The sequence below is a fragment of the Nipponia nippon genome, unplaced genomic scaffold, assembly GCF_047370975.1.
Source record: "Nipponia nippon isolate SJK-2023a ecotype South Korea unplaced genomic scaffold, ASM4737097v1 scaffold_2, whole genome shotgun sequence".
In the NCBI taxonomy this organism is placed as follows: Eukaryota; Metazoa; Chordata; class Aves; order Pelecaniformes; family Threskiornithidae; genus Nipponia; species Nipponia nippon.
In genome coordinates, this window is record NW_028262336.1 from 71299779 (window position 1) to 71319587 (window position 19809).

Consider the following 19809-nt stretch of genomic DNA (forward strand, 5'->3'; position numbering starts at 1 on the left):
TTAAAGCAGCATCTAGTTTTCAACCGTACGAGCCAGATATACTCCCATCTTCCTTGCTCTGGATAGACAAAAATTGCACCACTTGAATAAGGACAACATTGTGCCTGAGCTATTAAGTTCTGTGGAGAAGCAGGGTAGTTATATCCCACACTAACAGCTTCATATATCTAAAATCTGTCTCAAGTCAGAGTATTCTCAGTATGATATTGTAATATAATGTTTGGACATATTTTATGATAGCCCCATATAAACAACAGGTTCTATATCATGACACTTCTGGCCAAGCAGTGCGCACACAGTGTATCTGCCCGAAAGCCTCTACTGCTTACTCGGACAGACTGATCCCCTACCCCAAGCCTGCTCTAGCAAAGCTTTAGGAACTCTCCAGTCACCTGCATGTTGCGTCCTACACAAGGGGAATCCGCCTTTGGCCAGACTTCGGCCTTTCAGCTGACACATGCTCATTCTGACTACTTTACGATGCAAAGTGATAAAGTACACAAAATGTAGTTTTTATATATATATATATGTGTGTGTGTGTGTGTTTGTATATCAATATTAATTACAAGTCTTTCTGTCTTTCTCAACTGAAAGCAGAGACCACGTTTCTCTTTTCCCTACATGAAACATGATAATTCTACACAATAAGGTTCTTGGAACAATATACTTGCCTGTAAATATACAAACACCACGACAGCTAACTTTGAAGACCAATGCTAATAGGGAAGCATTTGCTATGTAATCCGCAAATAAATCAAGGACCAACCGCAAGCTATGTTTTTTATTTTTTTCCTTCACCCAATACTATTGTAGGCTAAACTACAAAAGACAGTATACAGTAACTCCATGACTCGCAAGAACAATTCCAAAGTCTAAACACAGGCAAGAACTCAGGAAGACATGCTATTCTTTTTTTCTCCTTTTGTCTATCACATTACTATCAAATGCTTCTGAGACATGAAATAAACATTGAAGCTTTCATTGCCCCTAAATTTTCCTTTATAGCTCTTTGAGATAATTTTCTATAACGTGAGGTAGAAAAGCTTTTTCTGCCTACTCACACCTCTACTGGACTCAACCAAAACCTTTGAGTAAGTTGTGCCATCACAGAAATGTCACTGAAGGCAGAAGTAACACCACTGCAGTAACAGTATTTCTTTTAATCAACACTAACAGAACAGTTAACTTCACCAGACTAACTTAATGAAATAAATGCTACGGAAAAAATCCTCTGAAAAAATAAATTTCAGAAAAAGGACAAATTCAAGAACTTTTATCATCACTGAATAGGTTTGCACTCATCAAATATATTTTCCTGAAACATACAGGCTGTGCTGAGGCAGTTCAGTGGTCTACCCCTCCCCCAGGAGTTCTAGATCCCAACATACAAAGGCCTTCCAAGAACAGCAGGCTACCTACGCTCTTCCCATGGGAAAGAAATACTTTTATTCTGGTCTTAATGACCAATTTTTAGATTTTGAATTACATAATCTGAACCCCAAAGTAATGAATTTGTTCTTTTAGTATAACCTACCTAGGCCCTCTGGATGACCAAGTATATTGATTTGCTGGCAGTTTTTCTCTTAAAGAGTATTCAGCAACCATCATGTCAGGTGACACATAGGCACCAACACCTGTAAAAAACATTCAAGTGCTTTAGATGTACAATGAATTTTTATTAAAAGAAAAAATAAAATATTTCCGTGTTTTAAATTCATTATGAGAAGAATTTTTGCTTGACATTTAAAAATGGAAACACATTTTCCATCTAATTAAATCCAGATATTTTTACAAACCAAGTGTAAAGCAGCATGCTATGTAGTAACAATGCTGATGGTCATACTACATAACAATAAATATTATGTAAACTTCAAAATTTCATTTTCATTCAACTGGAATAGAATGTACTTACCTTCTACATTTCTTTCACAACAGACCACTTTTACATGTCTCCACTCTCTCCTGCACCCCTTTGGCTGTGTTTACACTGTTACAACCTACACCAGCCATACCTCAAAGCAATCTATGTGAATCGGTTCATGTTCACGTGGCTCACAGCCACACCACCTGGAGCAGATGGCCACATACACACAGCTCAAACACAGTGATGAGACAGTCATTACTTTCCTGTATATCAGGAGTGCCCAGAGCATGTAAATGACTACGTCAAAGCCTGCTGAAGTTGTATTTTTAGAACACAATGTCAAGGATGCACACTGCATCCATGCCGTGTACCTATTCTAAAGCGTACACTCCATTTTCTTTATGGCATAAGCACTATCAGGATGGTAGAAAACTACCATACTAAGCTGACAAACAAATCTGGCAAGGTCCATGTCCATACTGTCTGTGTCAACCAAGCCAACATGTCGACCGTATTTTGCTTTATGCTCAAAAAACAAAAAAAAAACCCCAACCTATCTGGTTCACTCCAGATGGAGGACAAGGAGCAAGCTACTTTGCATGCAGAGTGAATGATCACCTAGTCTCTAGAGTGATGCAAGAAGCTGAATTAACAGAATAGATGCACTGTAAAAGCAGAGCCAATGCAGACATGAAAAGAGCTTGTTAGTTCCAGTTCCAACCCGCAGTCTCAGTAGTGGAGTAATTGCAGATGAACTTTTAGGAAGTAATCAGTGTGAATTCTACTAGCTGTCCTGAAACAGTGTCTCTCCAACTTTCAAGTCTACATGCTAGTCTGCTTGCATGAGAACTCAGATTTAACATGCATCTTGTTTAACACGGTAATGCACCATCAGAGGATTTATATAAAAATTAAGACTAGGGAAGTTACCCCCGAATGCTAGACATTTTGCTAAGTTGTAGATGTCAATCTTTCACTGAAATATCAAAAACGTACACTAGCCCATCAGAAAAACCAATTCTTATGCCAGTAACAGACTTGCACAGAAGCAGCACTGCAGGTGAAAGAATTCTCCCCCTAGAAGGAGTTGTCTAGGTCACGTCATGGGATTATTTTACATCCAAATTAAAAAGCTTCATTTCATTACAAATAGAAATTAGAGTATTTGATGAAGATAGATGATCTAAAACTGTGGTTCTGACAATTCAGAATGCATTACAAGACTTTCCAGAAGATTAATTAGAATCCAACTTGCTTATATTTTTTACAAGTTGCATTTACCAGCAGTTAATGGTCTGAGTGATGTGCTCAGACATTTACAGTTAAAAAAAATAATCTTGCAATCTTCAAACAGGTCAGACCACAAAAATTTCTTTTGTAAATTTTATACAAAGCCACATCAGATCAAGACCATCCACCTCCTACTTCTGTTTTCTACATAAGTAAGGTCTTGAATTGTTAAGAAGATAACAATCTAAAGTTTTATACCTAAGCATACAGCAAGTGTCTCCCTCAGAATTAATCTTGTAGCGCAGTAGTCTTTGATATTTTTTTAGATTTAGTTCAGCAATTAACTGGTGATCTCAAACATGTAATACAAGTACAAAGCTTGAAAAGACAGAAGCTGGATACAGTCAACATTTTTTTTTTTTTTTCAAAACAAATTATTTACCTATTACACTAGACGTAGTTCCACCAGGACATCCTACTGTAGAAAGGCAAGGGCCATTATTTCCTGCACTTGAAACATAGATTACATTGTGTTTCCACACCGCTTCATTAATTACTTCACAAATTCTCCTGATGTAAGAGGAAAAAAAATAAGCAATTTAATCAACAATATTGCTTTCTTCCCACAGGGCAAAACTCCCATTTCTAGTAGAATCTCTGTGACCAGTCACAGAAAAAGGAATATTATGCAGCCTGCTTCCCACACCTAGCAGAGGCGGTTCCAGTACGGAAGCTGACCACAAAAAATACCTTCTGGTTTTAAAAAGGAGTAACAGTTATATAGCAATATTAGGTCTTCAAAAAAACCCCACAGATTAGGTGGTGTTCCAACAACAAAAATTCTTTATTATTCTAAAACATTATTTGTATTATAAATCAATAGCACTTTTGATGGGTATACTTAACTTTCGAAGATATTTAAAAATGCAAACTGCAACAGTTTAATGTACCTGAATTATTTGGGCCTGGACAAATCATTCTTACTGACAGTTCATTTACACAAAGCTCAACAAATGTAATTCCACTTCTGTGACATTAAATACTTCATATTAACCACAGTAGTACTCACCCAGAATTTGGCCAATGTGTCGCTTCTCCATAGCTATAGTTGACAAGATCACATTTGTATTTTATTGCTTCTATCATCTGATAAAGTAAAAATAAAAGCCAAAATACATACTAGTCATAGCATAAGTCACGTAAGGAATGGCAAAAAACATCTGCTTAAACTGATCTGCTAAAAGCGATAAATTTCTTTTGACTCTACAAAAGAATTTAATTTACTTCAGTAAGTTATTTAAGTGGTATTTTCCCAGTGAGCAAACAGAATAAAAAAACCCACTCCCTGAACAGTCTTATCTTTGCCATGTTCCAAGCTATAAATTAAGACATTACCCTAAGAGAAAACTGCAGACATCATTAGTATTGTCTCAAATGTCTGTTCTCAGTAACATAAAATTGTCCTTTCCTGTGCAATTTGGTTAAATTCCAAAAAGCCACAAAAACATTATTGTACATCTTCATGTTGCTATACCAAGATATTCTATGGGCCACAAATACAGTTTTCTATTTTCAGTTCCTTTTCTTGTGTAAAATTTTTCCCCATCAACTCACTATATGGAAAAAGTCTTGAGCCCTTCATCATTAAAAAGGAATGATACCTTTCCTCACTCTTAAACAGAGTTAAAACAAATTCAGCCACATGGGTAGATACTAGTCTCTACTCTAGATTTATTTAAGTATTTAAATATTCTATGGTTATCTAAGCAACTATAAAAAAAATACACTCACAACACAGAATAAGGAACTTTAAATAAGTATACAAGTAACTTAGCCCATACCTCAAGCTAGCCAGACACACTGCAACTCTATCAGTCTGAAAAACCCTGTAAGTCTCTATATGCAACAGAAGTCTTGTTTTATATTAAAACATTAGACTTAAGATATATTTTAAAATATATTCTAGTTGGTTTTGTGGCTTTTTTTGGTTGGGTTATTTTTGTTTGTTTTGTTTCAAGTTGGGTTCCCCCCCCCAAGTTGGTTGGGTTTTGTTGTTGTTGTTGTACATATTCTAGAACCACAAAAAAACATGGCCTATAAGCAAGTAGAGCAGAAAGTGTTCCACAGTATTCTACAATGAAGTCACACCGCTGAGATTAATCGTTTATTCAGTGAAATACCCACAGCTCTTATTAGACCAGTGCCAGTTTCCATTGTACTTAGTCTCGTATCACCAATCTTGATTGCAAGAATCTGAGCTCCAGGAGCCACACCATTTCGTTCTGGTTCTTCTGGAAAGTATCCAGCTGCAATACTAGCCACATGTGTTCCATGTGCTCCTGAGCAAATGAAAATTTCATCACTGTATGTTTAATGAACTTCATTTATACCAATTTAATCCACTACAGCTCAATTAATTTTCACCTATTGAGCTCTAAGTATGTAAATCCAGTCAGCGGATGGTCACAAGTGGTATTCCTCAGGACTCAGTACTGGGGCCAGTTCTATTTAATCTTTATCGATGATCTGGATGAGGGGATTGTGTGCACCCTCAGGAAGTCTGCAGATGACACCAAGTTGGGTGGAGGGTAGGAAGGCCCTACAGAAGGATCTGGAGAGGCTGGATCAATGGGCCAAGGCCAACTGTATGAGGTTCAACAAGGCTGAGTGCTGCGTCCTGCACTTGGGTCACAACAACCCCATGCAACGCTACAGGCTGGGGGAGGAGTGGCTGGAGAGCTGCCTGGCAGAAAAGGACCTGGGGGTGTTGGTCAACAGCTGGCTGAATATGAGCCAGCAGTGTGCCCAGGTGGCCAAGAAGGCCAGTAGCATCCTGGCTTGCATCAGAAACAGCACGGCCAGCAGGACTAGGGAAGTGATCGTCCCCCTGTACTTGGCACTGGTGAGGCTGCACCTCGAGTACTGTGTTCAGTTTTGGGCCCCTCACTACAAGAAGGACATTGAGGTACTGCAACACATCCAAAGAAGGGCAATGAAGCTGGTGAAGAGTCTAGAGCACAGTTCTTACGAGGAGCAGCTGAGGGAACTGGGGTTGTTTAGTCTGGAGAAGAGGAGGCTGAGGGGAGACCTTATTGCTCTCTACAGCTACCTGAAAGGAAGTTGTAGCGAGGTGGGGGTTGGTCTCTTCTCCCAAGTAACAAGCAATAGGACAAGAGGAAACGACCTCAAGCTGCGCCAGGGCAGGTTTAGGTTGGATACTAGGAAAAATTTCTTCACCAAAAGGGTTGTCAAGCATTGGAACAGGCTGCCCAGGGAAGTGGTTGAATCTCCATCCCTGGAGGTATTTAAAAGATGTGGCACTTAGGGAAATGGTTTAGTGGTGGACTGGGTAGTGTTAACAGTTGACTCAATGTTCTTAAGGGTCTTTTTCCAGCCTAAATGATTCTGTGATTCTATAAAATGAGCCCAAGTTTCAAATCACTTTATTTAATAAATATCATATTATACTAAGGAAAAAAAAGCCAGTAAATGGGAGCAAGCTGCAAAATAAAACAGCTTTTTGAGGGGAGAAAAGAGGCAGCAGGCAGAAAGAAAGGAAGTATTAACTTAATTCCACTAACAAAAGTTACTTAAGAGGCTCAACACTTCCTACTCAAAGTTATGAAAATTATACCTGAAATGAATCAGTGGGGATTAAGAAAGAAATTAGAAATAAAACTGCACAGAAGTATAAAAAGGATCTCTCAAAAAAAGTTACCATCAATTTAGAAACTAGAACTGCTTCTGTAGTTCTACTAAGAGGGGACAGTTTCATGAGAAATTAAGAGCATTTTCACACCAAATACATCCATACCACCTTAACCACTCAGGATGCTCCCAAAACAAAACATGATTAGATAAAGAATACACAAATATGGGTTCAGAGTGGTTGGAGCTACAGCTATAGTGACACCTGCCACCACAAAAAAGTTTGTATAAACCAAAATAAAGATTAATACCCCTTTTGCTCATGGATGTCTTATTTAAGATTCTTAAATTACACAAGCACAAAGGACAGCAACTAAAAATCAGTCATCACCCTATATTTAGGAAACAAACCAAAAAAGGTACTTTGAAAGAAGGTTCTCTCTATTTTAGGCTTTAAGATGCAGGAACATCTTAAAGAGTACCTAAGTATACACATTCTATGTATACATGCATATGAACACAAAATTGATAATATTTCATACAAAAATGTAAGCGAGTTTGGTAATGAGCTGTCATTATAGGTTTAGTTCAGGAAAGCTGAATATTGATCTTGATTGCCATAGTAACAAACACTGCATTAAGACAGCTGCCTTGAGCCACCCCTAGTATCAGAATCAGGACCCAATACAAATTGCTGCTTCTCATGATACCTACTCAGCAGCAAAATTTTCTTAAGATTACTTTCATTTACCTCCACTTGTCACAATGGAAAGAAGGTTTCCATCATCATATATATTCACTGAATAATTCAACATCTCAGATGTTCCAAAAGATCCATATTCCTGAGCCTCTTTATATGTTCTCAGCACTGTACAGCTAGTTAAGTCACCACTCTCACTTGTATCTATGCAGGCTCTGTTGACAAAAAAAAAAAAAAAAAATGCAATTTTCCAGCTGCTGTAAACTTTCAGTATCTCCCCCCTGCCCCAGCAAACAGTACCACAAAGACTTCAAGAAGTCTGGTTCTGTGTTTATGGTATCTTACTCCTTTAAGTCAGTGTCTTTAAACCTGGTTTTTTACACTTAGATTCAGAAACTACAAAGACGTCTAAATAAACTGATTTTCAAATGCTACTAAAATTCAAATAAATCTGTCTTTGAAAAGCAAGCATATGGAAATTAAGGCAATTTCTCCAAGAAAGAAATTTTACTAAAGCTAGCTGTTTGGTGCTGGTACACAAACATTTGAAGTCTTACCCACTGTTCTGTATGATGCACATTATCAGTCAAGAAAAGTGGCATATTACATCCTGAAGTTTGTGCAAAGACTTCTGTTTTGGGTTTGGGTTTTTTTTTTTTTCCTATCACCAATGGATACTCAAAGCAATTTTACTCTGCTTCAGAAGAAAATCCCACAAGCTTACACTTTATCAAGCTGTCTTTAATAAGACTTCTTAAATATTATTTGAGACCTCTATAAAGAGGGTAGATTTAAAAGTTAACACAGTCTTCAATGCAAGCTGCTATTTTATGTGTAGAACAAGACATTTTAGACAAGTTCAGGCATTTACCTCCAGGTCTCACCATCATTCCATACTAGACAATCATATACTGGGCCAGGATCACTATATTTTTTCTCAAAAGAATTCAACAGTTCCACTTGATTTTGAAGTTCTTCCTTTATTAGCTTATTCACCTAATAAGGCAACAAAAATACAGTTAGAGTATTTCTAAGACTATGAAAAGATAGGTAATCCTATATTCCTTTCTGATGCTATACATTTCTTCCGTTACTTCATCAAGAATGTAAGACTATCCTAGGAGTCACAGACATCTAGAAGTTCAATTGTCTTCAACAGTGCACTATTTATTTCTGGCCTATTATGTATAACTATTACCCGACCCAAAGCATTTCTGGTACTTCACTGCAATAGTACCTAGCTTACAAAAGAAAGAATATGCTTAGAAGACCCCAACTTTGAACACAGCAAGGATGACAGCCTCAAAAAAGAGCATATTAAATTAAAAATGAAAACTTACTAAAAATATGCTACAAAGTATTTGAAGTAATACCCTTTTCATATTTGACAACAAGTTTAGAAAGTTAACAACACTAAGCAAATCAAACCACCATCCATATACAGACTTTTAAAATTAATCAGAAGACACACTGGTAAGTTATCTGCCAAAATAATCACAAGTATATCTTTCCTTCACTCATCTAATAAAATATTTCAATCCTCTCAACCAGTAACAAATTGTTGCAAACAAGTTTACAAATTTATTTAGACTTATATAAACCTGGGAGGGAGAGCTATGAGCAGCATCAAATTCTTCTTGTTTCCTACAGGCCTCTGCTAGAGCCAGTCTGTGAACTGGATCCCAGAGCTTTTCCTTGCGTTCTTTCTGTAAAATAAAACCAGGTTCCTCAATATATTGACAAATACATATGTCAAAGTACGAAGACTACAAAAATAATTTGAAAATTCTGATTTGAGACACAACGGCTAAAGAAGTTCAACATAGTACGATAAATAAGCATCAATTGATACACAGAAAAAAAGAAACGGGTATCAATAATTTCTAGACTTTTTGCCTCGATGGACCACTGTGAGGAGGACCACCAGGCCACCTCCTGTTGCTCTGAAAAAATCACAGAAGAAATGGATCATGGCAAAACTAAACAAAAACCAGTGAGAGAACAGCTCTCAAGTACTGGCTAGCAGCCTACCTGTGTTAGCAAATCACATACTGTAGTTTCCTAGAAAAACTTAAAAATCAGAACAGTGAAATATGACTATACACCAGAAGCAAAATGTAATGCCTTACCTGAATCCTCTCCTTAAGAGCTTTAGGATAGATATCATAGCCATTTTTTATGCCAATGTGATATTTGCCTGAAGGATTTACCCAGTTTGCTGGAATCTACAGAAAAGTATATTCAGAAATAGGTTAACTAATGGCATAAAAAAAAAATATAACACTTTAAGACAGCCTAGCAGAACAGACTTGCAAATATTGCCAATTTAATTCCCTGTCTCCATGACAGTAACTACTGCACTAAGTTCCAACAACATGACATGGCACTTCCAATCCAGTTCCAAAGGAATCAGTATCAATTCATGTGACACTGCCATTGAACATCTTTAAGTATCAGTTGCCCTGATACTCTACTTATAAAACATCCAGCCCCAGCAGTGACTTTGTTGGGTGAAGGTCTGGGGAAATAATAGCACTATAAATGAAAAGAAGCACCCTAGCATGAAGCAGTATTACGGTTAGCGGTCATGACAAACATCTGAATTTCTAATTTCTTATCTTGCTGCAGTTCAGACTCTCAGCATGTCAGATCCATTATTCCTAGTAACAACAGCAAAAGAGAGCAACAGATTCACCCTTACAATCATATTCTGTGCAAAATTCAGAAGAAAGCTAATAGCATGGAGAGATCCAAAGATTTGATGCCCCCATATCACCTCATCAATCTAACCAGCCAATCAAGAACATGTCAGTAACAGCAGCAGTTCTATGCAGCTGAGACATCTACTAGATCTCATCACATCCCTTCTGAAAACCCTACACCATTTCTGTTCTATTCATAGTGAGAATGCAGTGAGCCTACAACTAAGTCCACACAGATTTTTCAGTCTCTTGAACTATTTACCACAAGCTTAACATGATTCCTCTTGTAGTTTATACAAATGTGGAAAATACTAGCACTTTTAAAGACAGAACTGTGTCTGATATTTTTAAAGCACGTTAGCATGTTTTCTTCAGCCAGCTTCCAAAACTATATCAGATACTGATTTGAACAAAGAATAATTAAACGATTATTAGGACCCCAACAAAACCCTGCACACACCCCCATTCAGCTATAGAAAATATTCAATATAAAGACATATGAAAAGTAAAAGAAATGTCAAGCAATCCATATGAAGATAAGCAAATGCAGTATTAGTTTTGGTTAAGATCTGGTTAAAAGGAAGTAAGTTCTGCAGGAACCAAAACAGGTGCTAAATTTGTTGTTAAACAAGAAAGAAAGAAAAAGATGCACAGTGGTGTCTCTGTACCACCAAATATTCACCTTTAAAGTTCTTCCAGAAAGACCAGTAATTTCCCCATCCTTAGGTTCTACAATGGTACATGTAGTTACATCACCACTGCCTGTTGTATCAATTATATCAATTATCTTGGGTTTCCCATCAGTTGTAATCTGAAAATATAAGCACAGAAAAATTGAAAATGTAGTTGATTACCCTTTAGCATACAAACCAGCAAATGTTCAATTTTTGTTAATAAAAATATCAACTAACTTCCTTAAGCGCCCAACCTTTAACTGAAGGACACAAAACCAACTTGAAATTAGTTATATTTTCAATGAACTAAGAGCAACACATCCATCTTTCTGCTTTATACAAATTCACTAACTCATTTCTAAAAAGAATTTAGAAGACAAACAAGTAATAACATTGTAGCAATAAAGCACAGGAGCCTCAATTTAAAACCAAGCCTAAATTTGCAAAACCATTTGCAAAAATTAATATTTGTGTTTAAATGATTTGCTGCAGTGCTTCCATCCCACCGTTCTGGCCAACTTTTACAGTAATGAGTGCACAACTCTAACAAAATGAAAGGTGCTGAAGTACATGCACTCACAAGCTTGAGTCTCTTAACTGAGCTTAAACCTAAAAGGAACACAAGTTACCATCGTCTTATTTTTCCTGTGTTAAGGATTCTGCTTCATGTTTTCATCAACCTGAAGTGTTAGGAATTATGGCTGTATCCACCTAATACTATATAAGGACTATTTTTACCACGGTGAGGAGAAAGACAGCTGACTAGCTAAGAGTTTACAAGCATAAATTTAAAGCCTCCTCAAATTAAATGAAAACTAGCCCTGATGGGCTTTACGGTAGTTGCAGGCAACTAAACAACATCAAAATAGAAACCGCTAACCTACATGAAGTTCCTTTCACCTAAAGGAACCTTCCACACAATTAACAAGAGTAAAATTAAGATTTTTTTTTTTTTAACATTTAGCAAAAATATTCAACGTTATCATCTTGTAATAACATGCTTCATTTAGGAGGTATTGTATGAGTTTATTCAGCAAATAAACGATAATCCATATATACAGTAGTATTTCCTTGAAGGACAACATGAATTCAGAGGGATGGAACACCTCCCCTATGAGGAAAGGCTGAGAAAGTTGGGGTTGTTCAGTCTGGAGAAGAGAAGGCTGCGGGGAGACCTTATTGCGGCCTTTCAGTACTTAAAGGGGGCTTATAAGAAAGATGGAGACAAACTTTTTAGCAGGGTCTGTTGTGATAGGACAAGGGGTGATGGTTTTAAACTATAAGAGGGCAGATTTATACTGGATGTAAGGAAGAAGTTTTTTTACAATGAGGGTGGTGAAATACTGGACAGGTTGCCCAGAGAGGCGGTAGAATCATAAAATCGCTTAGGTTGGAAAAGACCTTTAAGATCATCAAGTCCAACCATTAACCTAGCACTGCCAAGTCCACCACTAAACCATGTCCCTAAGCACCACGTCTACCCGTCTTTAAATACCTCCAGGGATGGAGACTCAACCACTTCCCTGGGCAGCCTGGTCCAGTGCCTGACCACCCTTTCAATGAAGAAGTTTTTCCCAATATTCAACCTAAACCTCCCCTGGTGAAACTTGAGGCCATTTCCTCTCGTCCTATCACTTGTTACTTGGGAGAAAAGCATGACCCCCACCTCGCTACAGCCTCCTTTCAGGTAGTTGTAGAGAGCAATAAGGTCTCCCCTCAGCCTCCTCTTCTCCAGACTGAACAACCCCAGTTCCTACAGCTGCTCCTCATAAGACTCGTGCTCCAGACCCTTCACCAGCTTCGTTGCCCTTCTTTGGACACGATGCCTCATCCCTGGAAACATTCAACATCAGGTTGGACAGGGCTCTGAGCAACCTGATCTAGTTGAACACATCCCTGCTCATTGCAGGGGGGTTAAACTAGATGACCTTTAAATGTCCCTTCCAACCCAAACCATTCTGTGATTCTATGAATTGGCCATATACACCTATTTTTACAGTTCTACATCAAAGATTAATTCAAAAAAAGGAAAAAGAAATCAATAATCTTCCCAACATCTCCTATACACTAACTACACTGAAAGTGAAAAAAAATTCTTGTTCAGAAAAGCAGCAACTTTTGCTGTTTTCTACCATTTAAATATTTGGTATTGTTGCCTTTATTCTCTATCAATAATTTCGATGCAAGACATAAGATACATGGCAAGTAGTTTTGCTCAAATTGTGCTCTGGAATTGTGACTTCAGCTGCTGGAAGTTAACAACATGATCAAGCTGTTCCATAGAAGTCACTCTGCTGCTGCCAAAAAGACAAGGGTCAAGCTTTTATCACACCTCAACAAGGTTTCAAATTCTCATGGTTTAAAAACAAAACAAACAAACAAAAAGAAACAAACAAAAAAACCCCAACCCAAAACAAACAAAAAACCCCCTCAAAAACTCAACAAAAAAACCCCAAACCCAAACAGAAAACAAGCAACCTCCAGCCCACAACAAAAACAGATTTAAACAGATGAAAAAAAGAACCAAACCTGAAAATCCCAAACCCAGAGCAATTATAAAAAGGACATTCATTTCCCCAGAAGGTAACAAATACTGCTTTTGAAGAGACTTGCTAAGGAAGAACTTCCATTACAGAAACCAACACTATTACCCTGTTCATAGAAGTTTACGTTCAGTTAAGAAAATTGTTAAAGCATGTTAACCACATCTGGCAAAATATCTACTGAACAACAGTTACACAGTAGTGAAAATTTACTTGGGAAACACAGTGCATAGGCACTCAAACCATATAATTTTCTAGCGTTGGCAATTAATGCCTTCAAACGTAAGTCTCCACTCTCAGAAAAGTCAAGAGCTGCTCCAATAACAAAGCCACTGCAAGCCAAACCTGATATTATCAGAATCGAATATTTTTCAATATGCCTCTACTCAAAGTGAATTATTCAGTGATCAAAGCACAAGAAAACAAGAACGAAAACGTAATCCAAGGTGACTTGTTTGAAGTAGACAAGTTATACTGCAACAGGTGGCCAGAACACAGATTTATGCCGTAGCAAGCTTGGGTAGGTTTAAAAGTTGTTTCCTAGCCAGGAAGACAATGCGCAACTCCTACACTATACGGCGCTCCGCCTCCTAGCTGAATGGCAGGTCCACGCACGCATGTGAGTTTGTACAATTACAATCAACAAATCGGAGTCTTTCAGTCAGACACAAGAAACTCAGAGTTTCAGGTGCAAAGGTCCAAGGTTCAATTCCTAACGGCAGCGATCCAGACAGGTTCACGGTCATTTAATGCAAGTAACCGATACGGCTGCTTCTGCTGACATGAACAGTTGTTTGGCATACTGCCTACCCGTAGTAATGCCACAGTGAAACTCAGAGTTCAACTGGGTTTTCCTTTACAAGTCTTGTAATTCTGAGGAAAAAATAATAATAATAAAAAAAAAAAAATCAAGTGAACTTGATGAATTCCCTTGTGTGAACAGAAAAATCCTGAAGTAATCACTTTATTACAGACAGAAGGTCCATTTTAGTACCTTTCGCATTAAAATTCAAAAAATTAAGAACTTTTATACGATTAGAAATATTTTATAGTGTATTTATAACAACATCCCCAATCCTACCTTTAATGTCATGTTTGCCTACAGCTATTTGAAAAACTAAATAAAAGTCTATTAGTTTATAACTGAAAATGATTTTGTTGTTTATATGTTTTAGTTTGAAGTTTGAAAAACATACTTTCATGTTAGCTCTGACTTTGTAAGACAACTAAATTAGTAAGCTGAGCACATTAAAAATAATCTATCTGCACAATCCTGGCAGCTGAGCAGTATAATAGAAGTAGAGGAACACCAGTATCCGTGACAATCCCAAATTAAAAGGCAAAGCCAGATGCATCTGAGCATGTTTTTGCCAGACCATACAGTGTTACTGATTCCAACTGACAGCTATTGCGGCAACAAGAGATGAACAAGTTCTTCAGCACTTTGTTCACGGGACAGCTGATCATCATCACAAACAAAATAATTTTCAAGCAATTTTTTTTTTTTTAAACTCAGTGCTAAAAAGCAAGTCAAACCAAACTAGCTGTTACTGCTAAAAGGTCATCTCACAGAAGTGCAAACTAATTTTAGTAAATAGTAATTCCAACAGTCACTTCACGAAATAAGCAAAATTGCAAGAAGCAGATGAACTGATTTATCTATCGTGAAACATAACAAGAAGTGACAACAACAACCGGGAAAGGACAGGGTGGAGTTGAACAAAGACTATACATACACAACCACAACGCTCCATTAAACGTACCTTATCTGCCCACCTAAAATTTCATCAGTCCCTGTGCCTTAATGAGGAATTTCAAGCCATGATTCAGAAGATAACAATAGGAAATAGATTCTACCAAGAGGGCTGAGTGGGGAAAAAACTAGCATGAAAGACGACGACAAACTGGACTTTACAGTTGACATCAACAGGTGGTGCGTAAAGCAAAAACGAGGTGAAAAGAGTTCCCTAGAGGGCACTGGCTACAAAAGATTCAGAAAGAAAAGGAAAGTAAGTATAAGTTAGATTAACATTTTGTGTGGCAAAGCAAACCAACCAACAGAAAAATGAAACCGATGTAAGAAAGTTTGTTAAGCCCAGTGACTATTCTCTCTATAGCAACAAATGCCCAGGGAAGAACATAAACATAATGGTACTTCCCTGTTATCCTCTGTCCCGAAATCTTTTTGTCCCTCAGCAGGTGATCGTATGCCATACGTTTATGGTATCAGTGGTTTTACAAACCAAAGTATAACATCAACAAGCAAAGGAACCCTACCCAGGAATGAAACACTAAGGAGCAGCAAAACATTAACTGTTTTGTTTTGACTAAAAACCCCACTATATTCAAAACAGGATAGCTCATTTTGGTCTGTAATCATTATTGACATTAACTTGAACTCAAAGGTGTAATACCTATTAACCTCGCTACATACAATGCTTTCTTCTCCCTCTAAGCAACTGACTCAATTCTCATAGTTATAACTCCATGCCAGGCGAAGAACTGACAATAAGACTGACAGTAAGAAAAAGGAGCAGCAGAGAAGACAGGGACATTAAAAAAACAAAACAAAACCAAAACAACCAACACATTCTCCCAAGGTTAGAAACTACTTGTTGCAGTACAGCTATGCTGTCTCACTGTCTGTGCCCAGGACACTGTCTTATTCTGTGGATGCAAAACGTGAACTGCCCAATACTCCACTCTTGCTGAAAAAACACTTACAAATCTATTCTACAGGCTGCGCTGCCTGTGTCTCCTTTATAATTCCCTGTACCCTGTCCAATAAGCCTCCCAGTTCTGTAGTTTAGCATGTAGTCTAAGTCAGGTGTCTTAAATGGGCAGTGTGGAAAGAGCACACAGCTTCTTTACGTGTTTCTCTAACATCCCTGCAAACTCACTCTTACCCATTGCAAGATGAATTTCACACCACCACTCCCCCCCTGCTCCAAGTTCTCTACAAATCTTTTACTTCACTACCTGAAATTTTATCCTCCGCATAAAGAAAGTAAGTTGAAGAAAACTGGTATGGTCAACACTGAGATCATGAGGGTTCATAAGTATCTCTTATTATACCTTATGAGACTTAGGTTACCTGCCTCAGAATAAAGCTTCCCTCTACTGCCCATAAACTCATGCTTTTTTTCTTTGTTTACCAATCCTCATTTATAACCTCTAGAGATTTAGGGTTTTTGCTTTCATATGTGAAATTTCAGAACTATGCACACCCCATTTATAATCACATCTTCCTAATTTCCTTTTACTATTTCCTGGTCTGCCCATGGTATTATCTTGTTTGCTTTTTGGCTAGCTTTCTTTAAGCTTCCTAATTACTATTCCACTTACCCACAACTTTTTGCCAAACGCACCAGTTTCATTCCAGCTTAAATCAATCAAAATTACAGCTGTCCAGTCCCTCCTTCCACCCTACCTGTTCTCTTCACTCATCCTTTCACTTACCTGAACCCCATAAGGGGTCATTTCAGAACACTGAACTAAAGATCTGCCAGGGTGTCCCTGAACTAGGTCTCCCTCACTTAGGAGTAAAATCTGTGCCTGTGCCAAAGAAAGGGCAGAAACCAACACAGGCCCTGCTTAGTTAAAAAAATAAAGGATGCAGTATCCAAGTGAGTTGCATACAACTCTCTCTGAATCATTTCTCAAGGCTTCCTTTGCCACATCCCAGCGACAACAAGTTGACAAGAAATTGGAAGCAGTAGTAACACATAAGTCCACATGCAAACTTAGGCGACAAAGAAACGTTACGAGACAAGAGTTAAAAGAAATAAGGAAGTGCTGAGAAATGCCAAAATTAAAATCACATACACTGAAATTCACAAAACTGAGATTGAGATCATAATAGCAATCACTGTGCAATCTGAGCTACCAAGCTAGCAGATCCAAACAAAGCTGGCAGAACCAAATTTGATACAGATTGTTATTGCAATACAATACATGAAAAATACACTGAGGAAGAGAGGTATGCAAATTTTGCCAGAAATACACTTTTGATGTAAAAGATCTAAGCGGCTGTTTGCAGTCTCTAGCTACCTACTGTTGAAGTAATGCTAAGCTTTAACGCAAACACAAAGTATTCTTTTATAATGAGTTCTACGTGAAAGAAGACAGCCAAAGAAGACTTAAGTACCACAAAACGGCTGTGAACGGCTTAAAAGGAGCATCCTTACACCAACACCCCAAGTGCCGGGTGCGGAGCCCCTGCCTACAGGATTCCTCCGCCCTCCCGCCCCAGAGCCCACCCTCACGCGAACGGACGCGTAGCAGCAACCGTAAGCAAACAAACAAACAAAGCCAAGTGCCCAGGAGAGCCCCTCAGGGGCCTCCCCTGCTCTAGCCGACGCCTCGGGCCGCCCGGGGGCCATGACCGCTCCCAGACAAACGCCCCGGCCCCGCACTCGCCCCCGTCCCCGTCCCCCCGGCAGCGCGGCCGCCGCCCGCCACAACGCCCCGGGGGCAAGGCCGGCAGGGCTCGGGTGCTCCCCCCGCCCCCTGAGGGCCCGCCCGGCGCCGCTCCCCGCGGCCGTGACTCAGGGCCGCCGCCGGGGGCGGCTCCTCCCCACCGCCCGTTACCTGCATGCCCGGCGCCCCCGGGTCCACGCCAGTGTCCAGCACAGCCAGCAGCACTCCCCGCCCGTCGAAGTCGGGGAAGCGGGCGAGAAAGGCGGCGGCACCGGTCTCCTTCTTGGGCAGGAGGCCGTGGAAAGGGAACGGCTCCTCCACGGCGGCCGCCATGGCGGGAGGGGGGACGGGACCGCGCGAGACCTGAGCGCGGCCGGCAACGGCGGCTGAGACGGGAGAGGGGAGGAGGGGCGGGGCCTGGGGGAGGCGCATGCGCCATGCCGCCCCACCAATCCGCGGGGAGGCGGACCCTCTCGCGGCCCGCGGCGCGAGAGCGCCGCGGCTAAACCGACCAATACGGCCGCGCGGTGGGCTGGCGCTCGCGCCGGAGCTGGCGGAGCCCACGGTGGAGGCAGCCAATCAGAGAAGAGACGTGCTCCACGCGCCGGAACCCGGGCCAGGCTGTCGGGCGCGTGCCGCGCGGGGCGTGGCGGGGAGCGCAGAGCCGCGGGCGGCCACGTACCGCGACGGTGGGGCAGCCGCCGGGCAGGGCCGGGCCGGGCCGGGCCGGGCCGGGCCGGGAGCCGCCTCCTGGAGTCCCCGGCCTAGGGCACCTTCGGGCCCCGCTTCCCCGCGGGCGGGGCGGCTGCGGCCTCCTCGGGGGGTCGGTCCCGTCTCGGCTGCTGCCCGTCCGCGGCCTGCGGCGGTGGCGGCGGGCAGGCGGCCTCCCTCCCTCCGTCTTTCCCTCCCTCCGGCACCGTTGAGGCGACATGCCGGTGCTGCAGCGCGGGAGCGCGCGAAATCTCGGAATCGGAAACAGAACCAATGTGCAAACACTTACTTCTAATTTTTTTTTTAATTTTTTTTTTTTAAGTTTATTTATTTTCCCGCTGATTCAGTGTCAGCGGGATGAAACCACGTTACGTGGTTGCAGTGCCTGCAGGAACGCTGCGTCTCCCTTACTGTGGGTTGACAACGGCTTCCGTAATGTGTTGCACGGCAGATTGATGCCTGTGCAACTGCTTAGCAAAAAGAACTATAAAGGCTACCTAAAAGCTGTGGCGAGCTCCAAATAACATTTTTGGTGAAGTAATTAAGGGAAAATCTCAACTTAGAAGAGGGGTTTTAAGTTAGCTTCTAGCCTTCATGGTCACATATAAACTTGCAAACAAAGCTGAACTATCAGGTATCTGAAAGCAAATACACAGAGAACTTCTTTTAAAAAGTTGTCTGATTTGTACTGTCCAACGCGTGGCTTTTTAGCCATTTTAACCGGCAATAAGGGTACAAACTGGTTGGTTACTTGGGTATCACTTTGCTTTCTTCAGGCAAATTTCTGTTCAGAGAGTTACGTTGGGCAGGGGGGAAAGGTGAAATTTGGATACGTTAACGTTCACTGTAAAGGAAAGGTGATTTTGGCTTTTGAGCATTTTTCTATTTGTGTAATTTTTACTGTTTCATGGGTCTGATGAGATTACTACTGAACGCTTGTCACACATTAATCTTCATTGAACTGAATCTGGGACTTGTTTTTTCTTAGCAGAAATGCGGGAGATTTTGCTAGCAAATAGTGGTACATTACGCATTTTCCCTGTTTCGTGGGCTACAATCAGCAACGTCTTCTAGCTCATCAATGATTTTAGAGATCTACAGAATTTTGCACAAGTACTAAAACAAACCTGAAGAGCACTGCCTTAAAAATATGTATTATAAAAAAAAAAAAGCCAAAGCTGTACCATATGTACTTACTGTGTAACTCAATCTGCTTCCTTCTGGCTTTCAATCATAAGTCAGAATTTTACATTTTGATGTCTAGATACCATGTGCATAACTTTCTTAGAATACTGCTGGTGTCTGACAGCCATATTCA

At 40.1% G+C, this 19809-nt stretch overlaps 1 protein-coding gene across 3 annotated transcripts in view; it reads right to left on the minus strand.

Annotated features, from left to right (window-relative positions):
* TPP2 (tripeptidyl peptidase 2) overlaps positions 1-18179 on the minus strand; it is a 56407-nt gene extending 38228 nt beyond the window's left edge. For all 3 annotated transcript variants that reach the window (XM_087758316.1, XM_087758315.1, XM_087758317.1), the window contains exons 1-10: positions 17952-18179; positions 10827-10955; positions 9572-9667; positions 9044-9148; positions 8314-8438; positions 7494-7657; positions 5279-5433; positions 4164-4240; positions 3537-3664; positions 1535-1634 (exon numbers count right to left, since the gene is read on the minus strand). In XM_087758316.1, the coding sequence (XP_087614442.1) occupies positions 1535-1634; positions 3537-3664; positions 4164-4240; positions 5279-5433; positions 7494-7657; positions 8314-8438; positions 9044-9148; positions 9572-9667; positions 10827-10955; positions 17952-18113 (1241 nt within the window). In that variant the 5' untranslated portion in view covers positions 18114-18179. The remainder of the gene's footprint in view (positions 1-1534; positions 1635-3536; positions 3665-4163; positions 4241-5278; positions 5434-7493; positions 7658-8313; positions 8439-9043; positions 9149-9571; positions 9668-10826; positions 10956-17951) is intronic.
* Between the last annotated feature and the right edge of the window lie 1630 nt (positions 18180-19809).